The 19,627-nt window shown below is 35.8% G+C and overlaps 1 protein-coding gene across 2 annotated transcripts in view; it reads left to right on the forward strand.

Annotated features, from left to right (window-relative positions):
• Positions 1-298: 298 nt before the first annotated feature.
• Positions 299-19,627, forward strand: part of FRK (fyn related Src family tyrosine kinase) — a 90,260-nt gene continuing 70,931 nt past the window's right edge. For both annotated transcript variants that reach the window (XM_012753228.2, XM_012753227.2), the window contains exon 1: positions 299-1,222. In XM_012753228.2, the coding sequence (XP_012608682.1) occupies positions 849-1,222 (374 nt within the window). In that variant the 5' untranslated portion in view covers positions 299-848. The remainder of the gene's footprint in view (positions 1,223-19,627) is intronic.

The raw sequence follows: 19,627 nt of genomic DNA on the forward strand, positions 1-19,627 counted from the left end.
TTTATTTATGCCAGTGGTGACAAAACAATTCTACTCATATTTATGAAGGAAAATAAGTCTCTGCCCTGAACTTTTGTGTTGAGAACATAGCAAGAAAAAAAGCTACCTGGGCTAGCCTTACATTTCATAGAATGAAATGTAAGAAACCTGGATTTTGGCGGCTGCTTTAACAGTTTGGCTCCCTGATAAGGGGCTGGTCTACCTTGGGTGTGGGAGAAGGGAGTGGTAAAGAGGACAGGAATCCTATTTAGATCATAGACAAAAAGAAACCAGGAAGTAAGGAGAAATTATTACAGTCTGCACGTAGCTCAGGATGTTAAAGGCAATAGCCTCGGCTGGTTGGTTATTCATTAGCAAAAAGGAAAGAGCCATCGGGACTGTTCTAACGACAGGAACAGACTTGAAGCAGGGAGACAGGTGCTGGCAAAGGCAAGGTGTGGAGATTGTACCTGGAGTTAGTATCTTTTTCTTCTTAACTTTTTCTTGGGACAAAAGGCAAGATGGCATCTTTTTGTTCTCCAATGTCTATCTAAATAAAATCCTCTTAGTTTTATATTTGTTGTGGGATTCTTCAGCAGACAAGAAGAAAAGACATCTTCCCATTGAGCAGCTGCCAAGCTCCCATTTGATTTTGCTCTGGGGCAGCAGCTGGGGACACAGAAAGCAAACCAGCGAGTCTCTCCAGGTAGGGCTTGCTTGACTTTTCTGAAACAGGACTTTGCACACTCTGGAAAGTATGGCGAGTTGGTGCTGATTTCTGCGTTGAGTGGTGGAGGAAGAAAAAGTGGATTTGCAGAGACTCAGGGGAGAGGGAGAAGCCTCCTGCCTCTTCTCCCCAACAAGACACCATGGGCAACGTCTGGGCAAGGATCCGGGCTTACTTGGAGCCCTGTCTCCCCTGCTTGTCCCAGGGGGCAGACAAGCCAGTGGTGATTGCCAATCCAGGGGCCCGTTGCTCCCCTGTCACTCCTCCTCGGTCCCAGAGGCAGGAGCCTGAGAGAAGCTCCAGCCACTACTTTGTGGCTCTATATGATTACCAGGCTCGGACAGCAGAGGACCTAAGCTTCCGTGCTGGCGACAAACTGCAAGTCCTAGACACTTCCCACAAGGGCTGGTGGTTTGCCAGGCACTTGGAAAAGAGGGAAGATGGCTACAACCAGCAACTACAGGGCTATATTCCTTCTAACTATGTGGCTGAGGACAGGAGCCTACAGGCAGAGCCGTGAGTAGTACAAACCCACACTTCATTTCTCAACTCTCTGGGGGCTGGGTAATGAGTTTTCCTTCCTACCTCACCACAACGCCCTAATTTCCAAAAATCTGCCCAGGAAGTATGAGGAAGTATTGGCAAGAATCCACTAATTGAAACATACCTCCCCCGCTATGTGAGAGTGAAACTGGCAGGTGATCGTTGCCAAAATGACTTCAGTGACAGTATTATAATGCTGGTTGCCCTTTTTGCCCTAGCCTGGGATATGCTTAAGTACACAAGATATAGGCTCAGATGATCTGGATTTGAATCTGGCTCTGTCATAACTTAGCTGTGTGACCTTTAGCAAATTATTTGACTTCTCTGCCTCAGTTTCTCATCTGTAAAACAGGAATAATAATGACACCTATCTCATAGGACTGTTATGCGTGACATAAATGAGACTCTGCAGAAAATGTGCACTGTAGAGAATATGACACATAGTAGGGTTAATAAATATGATGTTTTATTTAGTTGGCAGCTCTTCTTTTACTTCTGTCTAAATGAATCATACTTTGTATATTCTCACTGTAGTAGTCTGAGCTCACAATATTCTTTCCCTATATCAGTTGTGCTGCATGCTGAGCATTTTTCAGTCTTTAATAGTGCAATAATCATTTTCACCTGTGGGTTGGTCTTCAGATGGGCTGTTCTCTCTGCCTGCAACCCTCTCCTTTCTCTTCTCTTCTTGACCAGCTCTAACTCATCCTTCAGGTCTCACCTTATTTGTTCCTTCCTCCAAGACTTTTCTGACATTCTCCAGAAGTCCTCAAACTTTTTAAACAGGGGGCCGGTTCACTGTCCCTCAGACCATTGGAGGGCCGTACTATATAGTTTAAAAAAAACTATGAACAAATTCCTATGCACATTGCACATATCTTATTTTGAAGTAAAAAAAACAAACGGGCAAAAACACCTGCACGTGGCCTGCGCGGGCCGTAGTTTGTGGACGCCTGTTCTAGACTACATTCAGTGTTTCTGCTTAGAGCCATTAGCATCCTTTGTCACTATTGCTAATTTATTTTCTGCAAGAGTATAAACTGTGGATCAGGAGTGTGGCAAGAGGAGCCATTGCTACTCTGGAGCTTAGGGCGATGCCTATGTATAATAAGCACTGGTTGGGTAAAGGAATGATTGCTTATCTACAGATCTGGGGTCTTTTAAAGAGCAGCTGACAGCTCCCTCTTTTCAACTGTTCTTCTCTGAGTTGCTTTTTTACGTATCAGGAAAATCTACATTAAAGGCATAAGCCATTTTGTATTTTTTTCTCAATGAATTGTCATGCCTTAATTTTTGGTTTGACTCACAGTCATTAAAACATAATTTCCAGGCTTCCAGAAATTAGTTCCTCTAATCCACATCTTGGGAGAAAATACTTAGGGGCATAGACTGATTCAAATATTCTTTGTAATGTAGAATGAATATCAAGCTAGGAACAGATTGTAAATCTTCTTGAAATGACATAAAAAAATCACATATACACATATTAAATTATGCCATGGCTATATTCAAAGTAGAGAAATTACTAGATAGAGCTTTTAAATGGACAGCAAACCAAAACCTAATTTACAAAATTAATGTTGTGGGGCCAGACTTGTAATTTCAGCTTTTATGTTCAATGTACATAATTTCTAATTATATGTATATGAAATATTTTTTAGCATATGTGTGCTGAAAGTTTGACTCTTTACTGAATATTAATAGCCTTTCACTGTTACATTCTAAAATATTATCAAATATAATTATATCTTCTTTTTACTAGTTTTCTTGCTAATTAACTATTAATTTCTTTGCAGCGTTCTCTGCAATCTCTAATGTGAATTCTTAGCACTTCTTAGCACTGAAAGGATTAGGCCAGTTTCTTGAGAGAAGGTAGTTATGCAGATTAATAGCAACTTTAATGGTATTTCAGGGCTCCTTATAGCTATTTTCCCAAAGCCTGCAACTTTAGTATTAGTTTATGTGGCTGTTTCCTTGAAGATTAATGTAACAGAAGAATTTTGCTAAAATGCACAGATGCAAATGTAGATTATGTGATCTCTATTACCCACCTTATTGCTTATTTGGCTAAATTCAGATACTATAATAGACTATCCCTTGTGTAATATCTGTCTGTCACAATGTAATTTTTTTTCTACAAAGATTTTTAGTTAAATGTTTTTCTATTTAAAAATTGAATGTCAATTTATATGTCAGATTCTTTAATGTTTTTATTTATGACTTCTTTTTTTACCTGCCATATTTTATAGTGCCTTTAAATTAAGACTAAATTATAAATTAGAGATTTTAAAAAATGATTTCTGTGCTTTTTTAAGGGTAAAATGAAAATGTAATTCAAGAAATGCAATTAATAGGAACCTTTGAACTTTATGCTAGGTATCTAGTTTGAAAGGCCTTTAGAATAATATATCAACAATAAGTATTTTCATTAACAAAATTGTTGCATACCACATTGGCATCATGGTTTGGATGAATCAGAAAAATCCCACAAGTTTCCTCTGAAAGGCCAGTATTGTTGATATATTTAAGGCTACGGTGATGCTAGCCTAATCCCACATATGCATTTTTGCCATTTCTGAATATTAATTAATAATGACATTCCAAGACACCATCCCGTGAGCCCCAGAATTGTGCTGCCTGCAAAGTCACTACCAGAGAATCATTTCTGGAGAGCGCCAGTTGCACTTTTGTGAAGCAGTCTTCACACTTTCTCCAATGTCTTTTCACCATTTCTTGTCATTGAGGAAAATAGTTTCTATGGGAGTCAGATATCCATTCAACAAACTTTTGTATATATTTACTCTATTAAAGGTACTTTTAAAATTTTTTATTTATTTTTTTTTATCTCTGGAGAGATTCCTTCCTTCTGCTTTTCCCATAGTACCATAGAGGCTGAGAGAACAAGAATAGAAAAAGGCCGGCGACTGATTGGTACCACTTCCCAGCCTGGCTTCACTCCTCCAGACCCAGCCCGCCACTCTCGCGAGATCCCTTTCTTCCGCCCTTCCCGTGTACATCCCAGGCTGTTAAAGTGCGCATGCCTTAGCCATAGCAGCCATTTTTTAAATGGAGGCACTATTTGCATATAGTAAACATATCTTGAGGGTATAGATGGATGAATTTTTACATGTGTGGCCCACGTCACCTGGGTACTTTTTTTATATAGTGGGAGATACAAAAATTAATAAGGTAGTGATCTTCTCCAGAGAATTTAATAATCTCAGGAGACAAGAGTAATAATCAGAAATGTTATGATGATGCCCTTCAGCACAAGTGCACCAGGAACGTATCTGTAGTGGTTTATTACTCATTGCAGGGAAGGAGACCACGGATATGGGTACAGAATCTCAGTAATAGGGTGTTAGAAAGGCCTCATTATTAGATTTTTGGGGTGTGTTTTGGGGGAAAGTTTAAGAAAGGAGAGCATTGCTCTGGATGGGATGTTTTCTGGATGTGGAGTATTTTATGTTTAATTGAGTATTTTAATAAATCTTACAGAGAAAGAGGGAAGAATAAAGCTATATATAATTGGTCAAGAAACATCAGTCACTCAGGTGAGCCAAGATGGGTGAATGTTTGATCATTTTTGAGGTTGGACAACATTCCTGCTTTTGTGGGCATTTAGACATGATTATGGAGTGATCATGTTTTTGTCTTGATCCATCGTGGTCACAGAGTGGCTTTGTCTGATGTTGATGTTCGGTGAGATTGTTTATGTTCAACAGAGGACACCAAGGCTTAGCCATAAACGCCAGGCCAGGTCCTGGATGTCAGCACTGATTTTCACTTTCTCAGTTGGCATAGACAGATGCTGATAAATGCCGTAAGATAGGGCTGGGGAAACTTTTCATGTTAAAAGGCCCCATTAATGTAGCTGTAATCAAATAAGGCTGCATTCAAGAAACTTCAATTAGATGTACTTAAAAATGTACATTATTTTATAAAACTCTAACTACTATGTACTTAATAATTTCAAAAAATGAAAACTATTTGTTAATTTTAAAGTTAACCTTTTAACGAATTCGTTGTGTCTGCTTTTTGTTGGAAAACATTTGAATATTTGGTTGCAGCATGGAGGTCTGGAGTCTTAGTTGATCTTCTAGATGGATATCAGTCCTTTGTAACTGTAAGGGCATCTTGATTTACATTAGGTACGGGAATGTTGATTCATGGCAATAAGTGGTTGAAAAGCAAGAAAGCATTTTCAGGCATGTTGCTGAAGGTGTGGGTATTCTACTGCATTTTTCCATATTTCCAGTGGATCTTCCTTAGCAGCAACCAATGACTTTAAGATGTCATGTACTGAGAGCTCAATCAATTCCATCTGTAGTTCTTTAGGTGCTTTGGTGATATCAACTAGGTGAGGCTGAAATGCTAATTTGAGTGTGATGTCATGATTGTCAAAGTCAGTGAATGTTTCATTATATTTTCTAATTAATAGGTCTATAACAGCTGTGTATTCTTCAAATGATTAGCATATATCATCCTGCTCATCAATGACCTTTGTTAACTGGGGAAAATGTTCATCTGAAATTTCCTTTTGAAGAAGAACTCTTTTTGAAAAAAGATAGCTTTTCAAAATGCTTGGGTTTTTCACCACATGTCATATACAGACTTAGTTTTACTTTGCAAAGAAATATTCAGGTCATTTTGATTTGATATGATATCACACAGAAATGCTGCATTCCTATAGAAATCTTCTTTCAATAATTCACATTTCTGATTCTGTTCTTCATAAAATTTAACTATCTGTTCTTGCAGAGATAAAATTTTGGCTTAAACAGAAACACAATGCACTGTTGTCAAAATTTGATAACATACTAGTGTATTCGACCACCATAAACTCTCATCAACCAGCTTCGTGTGATAGTGGTTCCAGTCAGGCAGGGCAAGTTAGAACTAAATTGTGAGTGAAGCAGCCATCAATTTAGCCCTTTCAGCTTATTAATGTTCTAATTGTGCTGGTCAATCTGGGAGGATTATTTCATTGAAACTTATTTTATTCTTTGGTATTTTAAATGCATTCACTTTAAAAATAAAAATATAAAAGAGAAACAAAAATGTATTAATAAAAATGAAAGGATCTGTTGTATAAAATTTGGATTCAGTCAAAAGACTGCATTTAAGGACCTAGAGAGCCACATGTGGCCTTAAGGCCACAGGTTGCCCACTATACTATAAGAGTAGAACAAACTGTCTGTCATGTAGTGTGCACTCAAAACATAATAATTGTTTAATGCATGAATGAATACATAAAATCATAGACAAATTGATGCAGAGGTAGAAGAGATCAGTCCTGATTTGGGAGAAATCATACCTTCCTTTCAGGGTTTAGATCATATGACTCTCTTTTTAGAAGCTTTTTCTAACATCCTTAGAAAGAATTCATAATTTGTTCTTCCTGTGATTTTGTATTTATTGTTAGTAGAGCAGGAGTCAGTAATAACTGACATTTATTGAGAGCTTACTGGTGTGTTATCTGCCACACAACTAACTTCATTTGCATTGTTTTATGTTTTAAGACAAGTCTATGAGGTGGATGCTGTTATTATACTCATTTGCAGATGAAGAGCCTAAAGATGAAAGACTTTAAGTAAACTGCTCAGGGCTACACACCTAAGAAATGATAGAACTGAGATTTGTCTGCCTGAAGCCTGCTTTCAGGGCCTGTACTCTTATCATATAATGGCTAGCTATGAAACTTCTGTCTTTTCTGTGAGATTGCATAGTCTTTGAGTGCCTGGAAAACCATGTAAGACTTTTTCTGCTCAAGAGAATTTATAATCTCAGACAGTGAGACTATATATTTCCTCCCAAGAGTAAAAATTTCTTAGACCAGAAACACTCTCCTTTTCAGTTTTATTGAATGCTTACTGAGTTGAATTTCTAAAGGACCAAAGAGATGGGTCAATTCAGTACAAATTGTTGAATAATATGAAAAGAAGAAAGCAAAAGTATATTTGGGGAATAGCAAATTGTGTAGTTTATTTGAAACATTCATGAAAAGGAGCAATGGGAAATAAATCTGGAAAGATAAGTTGGAACAAGTTTTTGGAAAAGACCATTTATGCCAGGTTAAATAAAGGGTTTGGGCTTTATCTAATGGGAGATAGATAAAAAGCAGAGTTTTGAAAAGACCATGATGATGTGGGAAAGGATTAGAGTAGAGGTCTGTACATGACCAAGCCCAGCTAAAATCAGTGGAGTCCATCCCATGCTGATCTTTAGATGTGAGAGCTAACTAAATAGTTGTTATGAAGCAAAACCTAGCTAATACATAGAGGAAGAACCACTGAAGGAAATAATGAAGAAGAATTCATGAAATTAGGAGAAAAACAAAGAGCAACTTTTTCAAAGCAAGAAGACAGAATGTCAAGAAGGAGGTTTTGGGTCAAAGTCTACAGAAAGGTGACGATAATGAGGACGAAGGGAAGACCATTAGGTTTTCTGGAGGATTATTGGTGACACTAAAAAGCAGTTTCATGAAGTAATGATGGGTGATGGCATGCAGTAGAGAGAGAGAGAATCATAAAGAGGAATTGGCTGCTCTGGCTGGGACTGTGCTCTGGGAGGTTTAGGCTGGATTGAACCATAGAAAAGGATTGTATGGTTAAGGATTTGGATTCACACATGGGACTTAGTCCATCCTGAGAATCAGAGCTGAGGGAAAACAAAAGCAAGAAGCAGTGGAACCCAGATGTCTCCATTTCCAAGCAGAGTCTGCAGGGTTCTAAAGGACTTTGTCTGTCTGGTTGGGATTTATAAAAGGTTTCACCCTTTCAATGGCATCTAAGTTGGTATGTATTCAGTATCCTCTGGTGCGTTGGATATTTGGCATTTGGAATAAGTTGAGGGTTCATCTTTGGCTCCATCAATTTGGTCTTCTCAAAATTATAAAAAAATTCATCAGAGTTTTTTTCTTGGGTGTTATACTCCCACATTTTGGGGTCATGTTGTGGGAAGATAAGTTTAGTCCTAGGTCTCAAAGTAGAGGCAGCAAATACATGTGACTTTTAAAGAAGTGTGGACCAGGCATGACGGTTCACGCTTATAATCCTAGCACTCGAGGTAGGAGGATTGCTTGAGCTCAGGAGTTTGAGACTAACCTGAGCAAGAGTGAGACCTATCTCTATTAAAAATAGAAAAAAAAAATTAGCTGGGCATTGTGGCACACACCTGTAGTCCCAGCTACTCAAGAGGCTGAGGCAGGAGGATCGATTGAGCCCAGGAGGTTGAGGTTGCTGTGAGCTAAGCTGAAGCCACGGCACTTGCCCAGGCAACAGAGCGAGACTCAGTTTCAAAAAAATAAATACATAAAAAATAAAGAAGTGTGTCTGTAAAGGAAATTTCATAGTATTTATATAAGATAGTAGATTAAGAAGGTATCAGGGTCAGACCTTTTTGGAAATACTGAATCAGGTTAACAGTCCTTTAAAAATACTTTGATACTTAATTATACACCTTGTATCTACATTTTAAATATGTTATTTCTATGGTATACTAGTAGTACTATTTTATAAACTAAAAAGAATGCACTCAGATCCACCTGTTCAAAGAATCTTCTGTATACATAAGCAGTACATGGTCCTCTTTGTACTTTCCTAGGAGACAGATGGGGAGTGGGTTAGGTAAGCCCTGGTTTTCTTCTCTTTTATGCAATGGTTGTAGAGTATTCCTCTTTTTAGCCTCAGGCTATTATGATACAGGGATTACAGTGATGTTTCAGATAAAAACAATATAAAAATAACTTAATAACTTATATTTGTGTTATGCAATAGTTTATGATAAAACAAGCAGATACTGGTTTTCATGCTGAGTCACTTTGAACTCTGTACTATTTCTTATCAAAAGTCTAACTTAGGAAATCAGTAATTTAGGGAAATGAAAAGTCATGCTATCTATTCAGTAGGTCCTAATTAAGTGATAGAAAGCAAAATACTTACATGACAATTAGTGAGAGATGGAGGAATACCAACAGATTATTTTTCCCTTTTGAAAATATTGATGCTTAACAAAATTTCTACTATCTTTTAAAGCATGGATGTTCATTTTCCAAAATTTTAGTTATGCAAAATTTTCTAGTTTATCAGTTTTTAAAACCTTTTATCTTTTAAAAATATCTTTGATAAATACAAAAGAATATGTGTAACTGTCAGGTAAGTTTTAAAGCATAATGATCATGAACATCCATTTAACCAGGTAGCCCAAGACTTAGCCTATTACTAATTATGGGCTTATGAATTCCTCCCTTGTCTCCATCTCCAGAGTAAAACCTTTTTTCCCAGAAAATGTTGATAGCCACTAAATTTCTAATAGCAAAACACTAGACTCAATCCAAATTTCCATTAATGTGAGAGGGATCATTTATGGTTTATTTATTCTATGAAATATTATATAATAGTAAAAATAATGAGTTGAGTGATATGCAACAACATAGATAAAATTTGGAAGCATGATGTTGCATGGAAAAAAAGTTTCAAGAGACAACATATAATATGATTCCATTTTTATAAAGTCCACAAATAAAGAAAACCAAATAATATATTGTTTGGTCATATATGTTAGTAAAATATAAAAAAAGGTAAGATATACTTTAATAAACTTAAAATAATAAATGGATTGCTATTTGATTTACTCATCTGAGTATTGTAGTTTCTATACTTCTGTAGACCATTTAAAATATTATTAGAAGACACTTATGCCATAAAAAATAAAGTATAGCAAGTATGCTGGCCATGAGGTCAAATATAGATCTTGTGATTGAGTGTATTCATGACTCTACCTCCCTCAAAAATTATTTTTGATAAATTATCTTTTAATATTGTTCTCCTAACACAAATAAGAAAGACAAAAATAGATGGATTTTGCAATTTCTGTTGTCATTCTCTACTAGGACTTTTAAGACCTTCTCCACCTCCATTCCAGTGACAAAAGTCCTTAATCTGTAGATCCTGAACTCCCTAGAGGTTCCAAAGATAGGCTTATGACAGTTCACGAATCCTCTGAAAATGTATATGAAATTTGTATGATGTTTTTAGGATAAGAGGTTATAGTTTTTATAATGCTCTAAAAGGAATCATGTTAAAAAAGTATAAGAACTTTCTAAAATTAGTTCTAAAATTAATATGGGCAAAAGTTTAAGGTTTATTTCTCTTGAGAAAAATTGATTTGTTTCCTTATAACAGATACTAAGAATTTGTTACACATCACAGTTTTCTTTATTCTTAGCTACTAGGAAGCTTAGAGTTCAGTTAAATGCTTATTCATAATAACTCTATTTGACTTTAAGTCTGTCTTATTTTCTTCCTTCTTTCTTTTTTAAAATCCTTTAAAAATACTATTCTATAGAACATATGTTGACTTTTGTAGGGGTCTTATTTTAACCTACTTTAATACATAAATAATGATCAGATAATTAAAATAATTATCATTATTTTATAAACTTAAATATAAAGAAAAAAGGATTTATGTCTTAATCTATATACTGATTAAAGAATATATTATTTTAATTGTCTTTCTGAGCTTGGTTGGGAAACAAATTCTAAGTAAATCACAACAGTTTGTTTGATAGAATCACAATTAATGAATGTTGGACAGAAACCTACTGTCACCACCCTCTCACCTGGCTCCCACTTTGCTTTCATGGCTCACATTCTTTTTCAGTTTCAACTGGGCACATCTTTGTCTCCTGGGGAAGATGATGCAAGCTCCCTGACCTTTCTGCTCATTCGTGTGTTTGTGCACATGTGTAGGATGCATTCCTGTCATCTCCTGATCTGTAGAACAAGGCAGGAAAATGCCCTCACTAGGGCCTTCAACCCTGAGTGGGATGCAGGTACATTAAAGGAGAAACACAAAATGGGGATAAAATAATAGAGACAAAAGGAAAAAGGGGAAAAAATAGCTTAAAATGTGGGTTAAAAAGGTGGATGGGTTTTTAATAAATATCTGAAAAGGAGATATAAGGAATAAACAGATGACCCCATAAGCAAAACTAAAAAGGATAAGCTAATGTTTAAGGAAACCAAATGAAGTGAGAGTGTGTGAGAAACTAGAAAGAATAAGAAAGGGGATTGATGAGCAGACCGACAATAGCATGAATTAGTTGAGGAAAGACTAGGTAAGGATACTGCGCTAAGTATGGAAATAAGTCAGACAAATGTCACAGAGAAAGTTCATGATTCTATTCTTACGTTATTTTAACTACATCTAAACACATATCCCCAGAGCTTTTGCATTGGTGCTATGTAAGTATTTATACTAACGAGACTATCACCAGATGCAACTTTTCAACTCATTCTTTCCTGTTGGGTTGATAGGGAAGAACATAAAATGCTAATCATTGACACTGAAAGTGAATTAAGCCCATTTCTTCCCTCATTCTATCTTCATTATATCATCTAAATTATCTATTACATTTTGGTGTTGCCTATCTTTCACAATGTATAAATAAACAACCTGCAAAAATACACATACCTATTGTATATAGACAGTGGAACCAAGTAAGAGACTTAAGGGACCTAAAATGAATTGGGTTAAAGCAAGTTAATAGTGATATAAAAAATATTCTACATTTGCTAATAGAAAATTGGCTGGATAGGCAAGGTGGTGAAACAAAAGGCTTCTGTGGGAATTAGAGTAAGTTAATAGCTTTACTTGGCTCCGAGTGATTCAGAAAGTCTCACAAAGAAAGCACTAATACATTTGGGTATGCCTGACAGTCTCCATTAGGGCAAACCTGAAATATACGTTATGTGTTGATTTAATAGTCAAAGAAATAGTATGTTAATAATATTAATAATAAAATCAACTTTTATTCTGCTGGCATGTTCACATGTAGAATATGAAATTGCTTTTTGAGGAGTTAAAGGAACAAATAGTTGAACATAGATTGGAGACTTTTATAAGCTTCTGCACAGTTACAATGTTGACTTCTAGGACAGAGCTCACTTAATTCGCCTAACCTCACTGCACATTTTCAGTTAAGTGGACAATATTTATGTTGTAAAGTTATTTTTTTCACTTATTCAATGAAAAAAACACTATTTCTTCTTTTCAAAGAAATATTATCAACTTGTTTGACTTTGAAAGTAACTTCACAGAGGCTTTCCTCAAACACAAAAGAAGACCATCTCCCAGGAATCTTTGCTCAATAGCTCTGGGAAGAGAAAATATTTCAAAAAGTATTTTGTATTAACATTTCTGACTGCATTGTTGCATATTGACAGATCATTAAGCACACTGAGTGATTTAATGTTTTGTACAGGGGGTATCATGGGAAAAATGACCCTAACTTATTTTTTAAATCTGTATTTTTAGTTATCCATTTGACATATTTTAGCTGCTTTGAGTTGCTATAATTTTGTAGCACTCTAAGGAAATCAGAGTATAAATAATGAATGTTTTAGTTTGATCCAGCAGAAAGTAAGTATATTTGCTGAGGGCAACCCAAGTAATCGGCTCACTGCATTCCTTGAGTTTACCTTATCTAATGGATCTCAGCCCTTTATCTAATGGATCTCAGCCACTGATAAAAGAGGGGAGCAAACTATCTTTATTACTGAAGGATTCGTCATGGAAAGAGGCTTTGTCTAAGCAAAGAAGAAAACTTTGTTGTTTCCTCTTAAGTTGCTGATCTATTTTCAGGAACAAAGTATTTGCTTAAACTTAGATATAAAAGAGCAGACAGCTCTCCCAATACCTTTTCTTTTTCTTTCCAGACACTTATCCTGGAATGGAAAACTGAAATTAAGTAATTTTCATTGGAGCCTAGAGGTAATGGTGATTCTATGAGAAAGAAAGTCAGAAGAAGAAGAAAGAAAATAGAATTAGGACAAGATGGAGGAGAATAAGGATAAGGATAAGGGAGAAGAAGGAAATAATTTCTATTATAAAGGAAAGTAGCAAGTGTCAAACAATCTCTGTGAATGCTATTCTCTACTGTAAATAGAAACCATAGAAACAGACATTCACCTGCTCACTATTTATTTGTGGGTAGTTGTTGCAACACAAAAACTCTGTACTTGTTAGCGTTGCCACCAATCACCAATGTTGGAAAAAAAAATCAGTACAGTGGGAATTAAGGAAAACATTTAATAATGACTCTACTAAGAGGCCAATGAGTTGAAAATTTGATTTTAAGGACTAGCTACAATAATTATAAGACAATTTTCCTTACTTCTTCATTTTTTGATTCAGGCATTTGTTAACATTTAATGCAAATTTACTAGTTGTCATGCACTAGTATTTTGCTAGTCAATTATATTAGCAGATTATAAGTTTGAAACAGAATTTTCAATCAATGTTATTAGGTAAAGTGTTTCTGAAAGTATGTTTTTGATGGATGAGAAAGAGTGAGTAATGGTTGTAGTTATATTGGAAAAGAATAAGAATGTTAGCAAGTTTATCATGTGCATGGTACTTAAGTATTCTGCAGGTTCAACTGAAATTGGATATATGGGTATTGATTTCTTATAAAAATTCTTGACCTCTCTTAAGTTCACCACTATAATTTAAATTCTGGTTAGTAAAGAATTAAATTATTTTTAAGAACTAATTTCTTCTTGGAAGGCCAAGCAAGAGGAAACAAATAAAATCAATATTCTTAACTCTCAAAAATAAGTCTTGACTCCACTCCTCTAATTATTGTACACGAATCTCCTCTGCTATACGGCAAAACTCTTTGAAAAAGTTGCCTGTACTCAGGGTCCTATTTCTTTCTTCTCTCTTCCTCTCAATTTTTTTATTATGGGAAATTTCAAATATTTATAAAAATATAAAAAACAAGTACCCCCAGTTACCCTCACCCAACTCCAAGATATATCAATACATGTCAATGTTGTCTCATCCTTACTTTCTTTTCCCAAGCCCTACCCCCACCAACCACTACATTATTTTGAAGCAAATCCTAGACATCATATAATTCTATCTGTAAATTCTTTTATATGCATCTCTAAAACACATGAAATACTCTTAATAAACAACCACAATTACCACATGATAATCACTCCTAAAAAATAAAATAACCCTAACATCACCAAGTATCTGGTCAGTGTGAAACTTCCCGTGATTATTATGGTTTGTTTTTTATGACTTGTTTATTTGAATCCAAATTTTTGCTAATTTATTTTGTGGTTGGTTTGTTAATCCAAATAAAATTTATTCATTATAATTGGTTGATTTGTCTTTTAAAATCTCTTTTAAAATGGATGCTCCTTCTATGTTAGTTTCCTTGCAATTTATTTCCTTTGCCTATAGAGTTTCTCATAATCTGTATTTTGCTGATTTAATTCTCTCTTGAACTCACTGGAATTAGACTTGTAAAGGAAAATGAAAATCTTTGGACCACCCTCCCCCCACATCCTCAATTCCTTATGCAAAATGTAAGGTCAAGCTCAAGGCTTGACCCCTTTTGTAAAACTCCTTTCCCTTAACTAGATCTCCTAGGAAAGGTAAAGGCCCTCAGGTATCTAGGAAGGACTGCCCCCACAGTTCATTTATAAGGAAATTCTTTGCTGGCCTCCCATAAGCAAGGACATACGAGTTGTAGCTTTAGGTCTGTAGTCTAAGTCTAGCTCCTAAACCTAAAGTAGGTTCAATTCCACATTGTTAATGTTGATTCCAAGCTTACCTTCCCAGGTACAGAACAGAGACTAAAGGAGATCAATCATTCCTCCACCTACCCAGAGCCATCTTCATAATAGATTCTTCCTTTAATCCATTTTCTCAAATGTTTCTTCAAATACTCATTTTATGTAAAATGTAGATTTCCAGTGCCTCACAAGAATGTAACCATGTGCCTCTCTATCCACCCCCCTCCTCCTTTTTCTTTCTGTATGCCCTCTCCCCTTAAATACTGAGTTCCTAAATCCCTGTTTGGAAAAAACAGTCATAGAAGTGTTTACAGCATGTGTTTTTCCTGGGTACCTCTTCAAACTTTGGCTTAATAAACCTCCATTGATTGAGATCTTTGCCTCAGTCACTTATTTTAGATTGTCAGACTTTTGCTCCTAATATTCCAGGAAGCTGCTCTTATCAAAGGTCACCAAGAAAACACCACATTTCCAAATTGCAAACCTATTGGTCAGTTCTTGTCATCATCAACATTATTTTTTTTTTTTTTTTTTTTTGAGACAGAGTCTCGCTTTCTTGCCCAGGCTAGAGTGAGTGCTGTGGCATCAGCCTCGCTCACAGCAACCTCAGACTCCTGGGCTCAAGCGATCCTCCTGCCTCAGCCTCCCGAGTAGCTGGGACTACAGGCACGAGCCACCATGCCCGGCTGATTTTTATATTATATATATTAGTTGGCCAATTAATTTCTTTCTATTTTTATGGTAGAGACGGGGTCTCGCTCAGGCTGGTTTTGAACTCCTGACCTTGAGCAATCCGCCCGCCTCGGCCTCCCAGAGTGCTAGGATTACAGGCGTGAGCCACCCCGCCCGGCCAACATTATTTTTTTATTGATATATAATAATTGTACATATTTATGAGGTACATGTGATATTTTGATACAATGTATACAATACATAATGATCAAATCAGGGTAATTAAGATACCTGATATCTCAAACATTTATCATTTATGTGTGTTGGTAACATTCCAAATCCCCACTTCTAGCTATTTCGAAATACACAATAAATCAGTGTTAACTACAGTTACCAGACTGTACTACTGAACGTTAGACTTTATTCCTTGTAACTCTTATGTTTGTACCCATTAACCAACATTTCTTCATCCCTTGCCCTTCCCAGCCTCAAGTAACTGTTATCCATACTATCTAACACACTTAACTACTCCATCATCATTAATATACTTTCTTTAATCGATCTCCAGGACAGTCACTTCCTTGGTTTCCTCCTAGGCCACTGGCTGAGACATTTTTTATTGTTCCTTCTCTTCTTTCTGACTACTATGTCAGAGTGCCCCAGAGCTCTAACTTGGTCCTCTTTTCTATCTGCTCTCACTCTCTTGGTCATCTTGTTCAATTTGAGACTTCTATACATAATGATCTACTTGACATCATCATATTCAAATGGAAGTTTCCAAATTCCAGACATTTCTAATAACTCCAAAACTGAGCTCCTATATTCCTCCCTGACCCTGTCCTACAAAGGCTTCCCCAGCTCTGTCAATAGCAAGCATCCCTCCATATGCACAGGCCAAATATCTTGGAATCATTTTGACTCCCATTTTCCTTTTATACTTCACTTCCAGTCAATCAGCACATTGTTTTGCCTCTTCCTTCAGCGTATATCTACAAGTCAACCATTTCTCAGAGCCTGTGCTCCCGTCTGGTCCAACCTGCCTTGATCTTTCAATGTGGCTTAGTGTGACAGTCTCCTAACAGGCCTCCCTGATGCAGCTCTTGCCCTAAATGCAGTCTGTGTTCAATACAGCAGGCAGAGTGGCCCCGTTAAAATGTCAAAAAATTAAAATTACTTCTCTGTTCACAATTCCCCAGCATCTTCTATCTCACTTAGAATTAACTACTGAGTCTCCTTGTAGTGACCTACAAGGCTCTAGTAATCTCCCATTTCTACCATTACCTCTCTGATTTCATTCCTCATTTCTCTCTCCTTAGCTTCCTTTTTTAGGGGAGAAAAGTAGAGGCCTACTTGAAAATTCATTTTATAAAATTTTGTTTAGAGCCCAGAATTTTGTTTAGAGCCTTTGAATTTTATTGCTCAATAAATTTGTAAGAAATAGGGGAAAAAACTGGCTCAAATAGAATTTAAAAGCTGAAGAACTTTGTAGACAGTCTCATAGATGTAATACCTTGCTTTATCCTGAACCACTGATTTACAGGGTTAGGCCAAATTATCTCTAAAGAATTTATTTTGATATTCAAGGAAAAATATCTTTTTTGGTCCATGTATGTATGTACATTCATCCTAAGAATATTGGTTAACATAGCCAGTTTTAAAGTCTATTGATATTGTGGGAATGACCATTATTCTCACTTATACTTTTGAATTGAAATGTGGCCTTTTAATTAGCTTGTGCTGATATTTCATCTCTGTCTGGCATTTCAAACTGAATCTTATTAATAAGTGACTGACTATGTTCCATTGTGCAGTCTTGAGAATACAGTCTTTCTTGCTCAAGGATGCTGAGTACAAGATAGGAAAATCTGAGCATTGAAGAAAATAGTCTCTAGTTTTTCTAACAACAACAACTAAAGGCTGTGTTGTTAATAAATAGGTATCTAGATTTCAGTCCTAGGCATTTCAAATCCTTGATTGCATTTGTTTTTCTCTTATCTTTAGAGAATTTTTTTCAATGAATTTAATGAAATAGATACATGCCTAAAAAGAGCTCTACACGTAAAAAATAATGTGAATCAATTCTGTGGTATCACCACATAAAATTACCCTCAGAATCTCAAAGATATTTCACCCTCCCCCAAGAAACTAAACACAGCCATGAAATATAAATGAATATGTGTTTGCCGTAATGCTACTTGACATTTTAATTGTAATTAACAGAACTTCTAATATTAACCAACATTAATTAATATTGTAAAGTGTTTAAACATGGAGTATAATAAGAATGCCCTGTGGATTATGTACATTCATCAATACACCTCATGTTTACTAAAGATTTCTCTTTGAATGCTGATTATTAAACAAGTTAATTAAGCCTACCATATAAATCTTGATTTTTCTGCTATATTCATTCTGTAGTTATTACTTCTTCCTTAGACTATTGTGATGTTGGAGGCAGGCTTGATGGTCTGAGTTGGCAGGACTGAGAGATGTGCCACTTCATGGCGAGAGGTTGATTCGATGTGTGTTTCTGGGAGAAGCGAAGTTGCCTTCTGTTTTGTATTTTGGTTATGTTATATTTATGTATGTGTTATATATTTTTGGCACTTAATCATATGATAATATTTTTGAATATTACTATTAATAAAAACATTTGCCTAGTGACATATATAAATAACAAATATATTATGCAAATACAAAAATATCTTAGTTTTAGTATGCATATATCTTCTACATGAAAGTAATCAGTGTACATATTCTGCCTTTTTACTTCTATGCATTTTAAGTTTCTACCCAATCTTTATATTATTTTTCTAATTTCCATAATACTCCTATCAGTAAATGTATCATAACTTATTTAACTCTTCTTTTAATAGTTAGCATTTAGGTTTGTTCCACTTTTTTTGTTACAGTGTTCTAAGTAGCATAGCAACAAATTTATTTCCACATAAAGTTTTTTTATGTTTTGTATGATTTTTTAGGGTAGATTTCCAGAATCTGATTTACTAAGTCAAAAAGATGAAGAGCTTAAGGCTTTTAATGCCTATTGTCAAACTTCTTTCAGAGGATTCCACTGATAAGGTATAGGGTGGCTTTATTTTCAAAAACGCTTGTCAATATTCATTATCATAATTTTTTCTAATAATGGGAAATAGTAATTGTTTTTAAAATTGTTTTCTATACTAACAAATTTGAATTTTCTCCATATGTTCATCTATTAATTATATTTTTCTCAAATAAATTTTCAGTCTTTTGACCATTTAAAAATTGGATGTTATTATTTTTTCTTAACATGTGCAGATTCTGTCAAAAGAAAATATTAATTCAGTGTATTCGTCTGCTAGGGCTGTTGTAATGAAGTACTACAAACGGGGTGACTTGATAGAAATTTATTGACCTGCAGCTCTCAAAGCTAGAAGTCTGAGGTTAGTGTGTTGGCAGGTTGATTCCATCTGGGATCTATAAGACAGAATCTGTTCCAGGGCTCTTTCTAGCTTCTGGTGGTTTTGCTAGAAGTCTTAGGTGTCCCTTGGCTTGTAGATGCATCATCTGATCTCTGCCTTTATGTTTGTGTGGCATTCCTCCCCGTGTGCATGTCTATGTATCCAAATTGCCCCTTTTTGTGAATACACCAGTCATGTCGGATTAGGGGCCCAACCTACTCCAGGATGATCTCATTCTAACTGATGAGCTCTCCCATGGCTTTACTCCAAATTAGGTTTTATTCTGAGATACAAGCCATTAGGACTTCAGCATATGAAGCTGGATGGGGGGGGCATGCTTCAACTCATAACATTCAGTAATCCACTTATGAATATATTTAGACAGAGATCATTTATGTAGTTATTCCTGCAATGTTAAATCTTATGCTAATCAATGGAAGGAGAGGTGAAGTCCAGGTGCTGTCCTCAGGGAGCAGAGGTTGGGATGTGGGACCTGCTACTCTGTTTTGCTCACTCTATTCCTGCCACACCCAGCTTGTCCATAGTCCTTAAAACAGTCAATACGTTCCTTCCTCAGAGACTTTGCACCTTCTCTCTCCTTGGCACAAATGCTCTTCACTAGATCCTGTGGGCTTGCTCCTACCCCTCTTTCAATCTCTACTTCAATGTCA

This window comes from Microcebus murinus, chromosome 5 (genome assembly GCF_040939455.1).
Source record: "Microcebus murinus isolate Inina chromosome 5, M.murinus_Inina_mat1.0, whole genome shotgun sequence".
In the NCBI taxonomy this organism is placed as follows: domain Eukaryota; kingdom Metazoa; phylum Chordata; class Mammalia; order Primates; family Cheirogaleidae; genus Microcebus; species Microcebus murinus.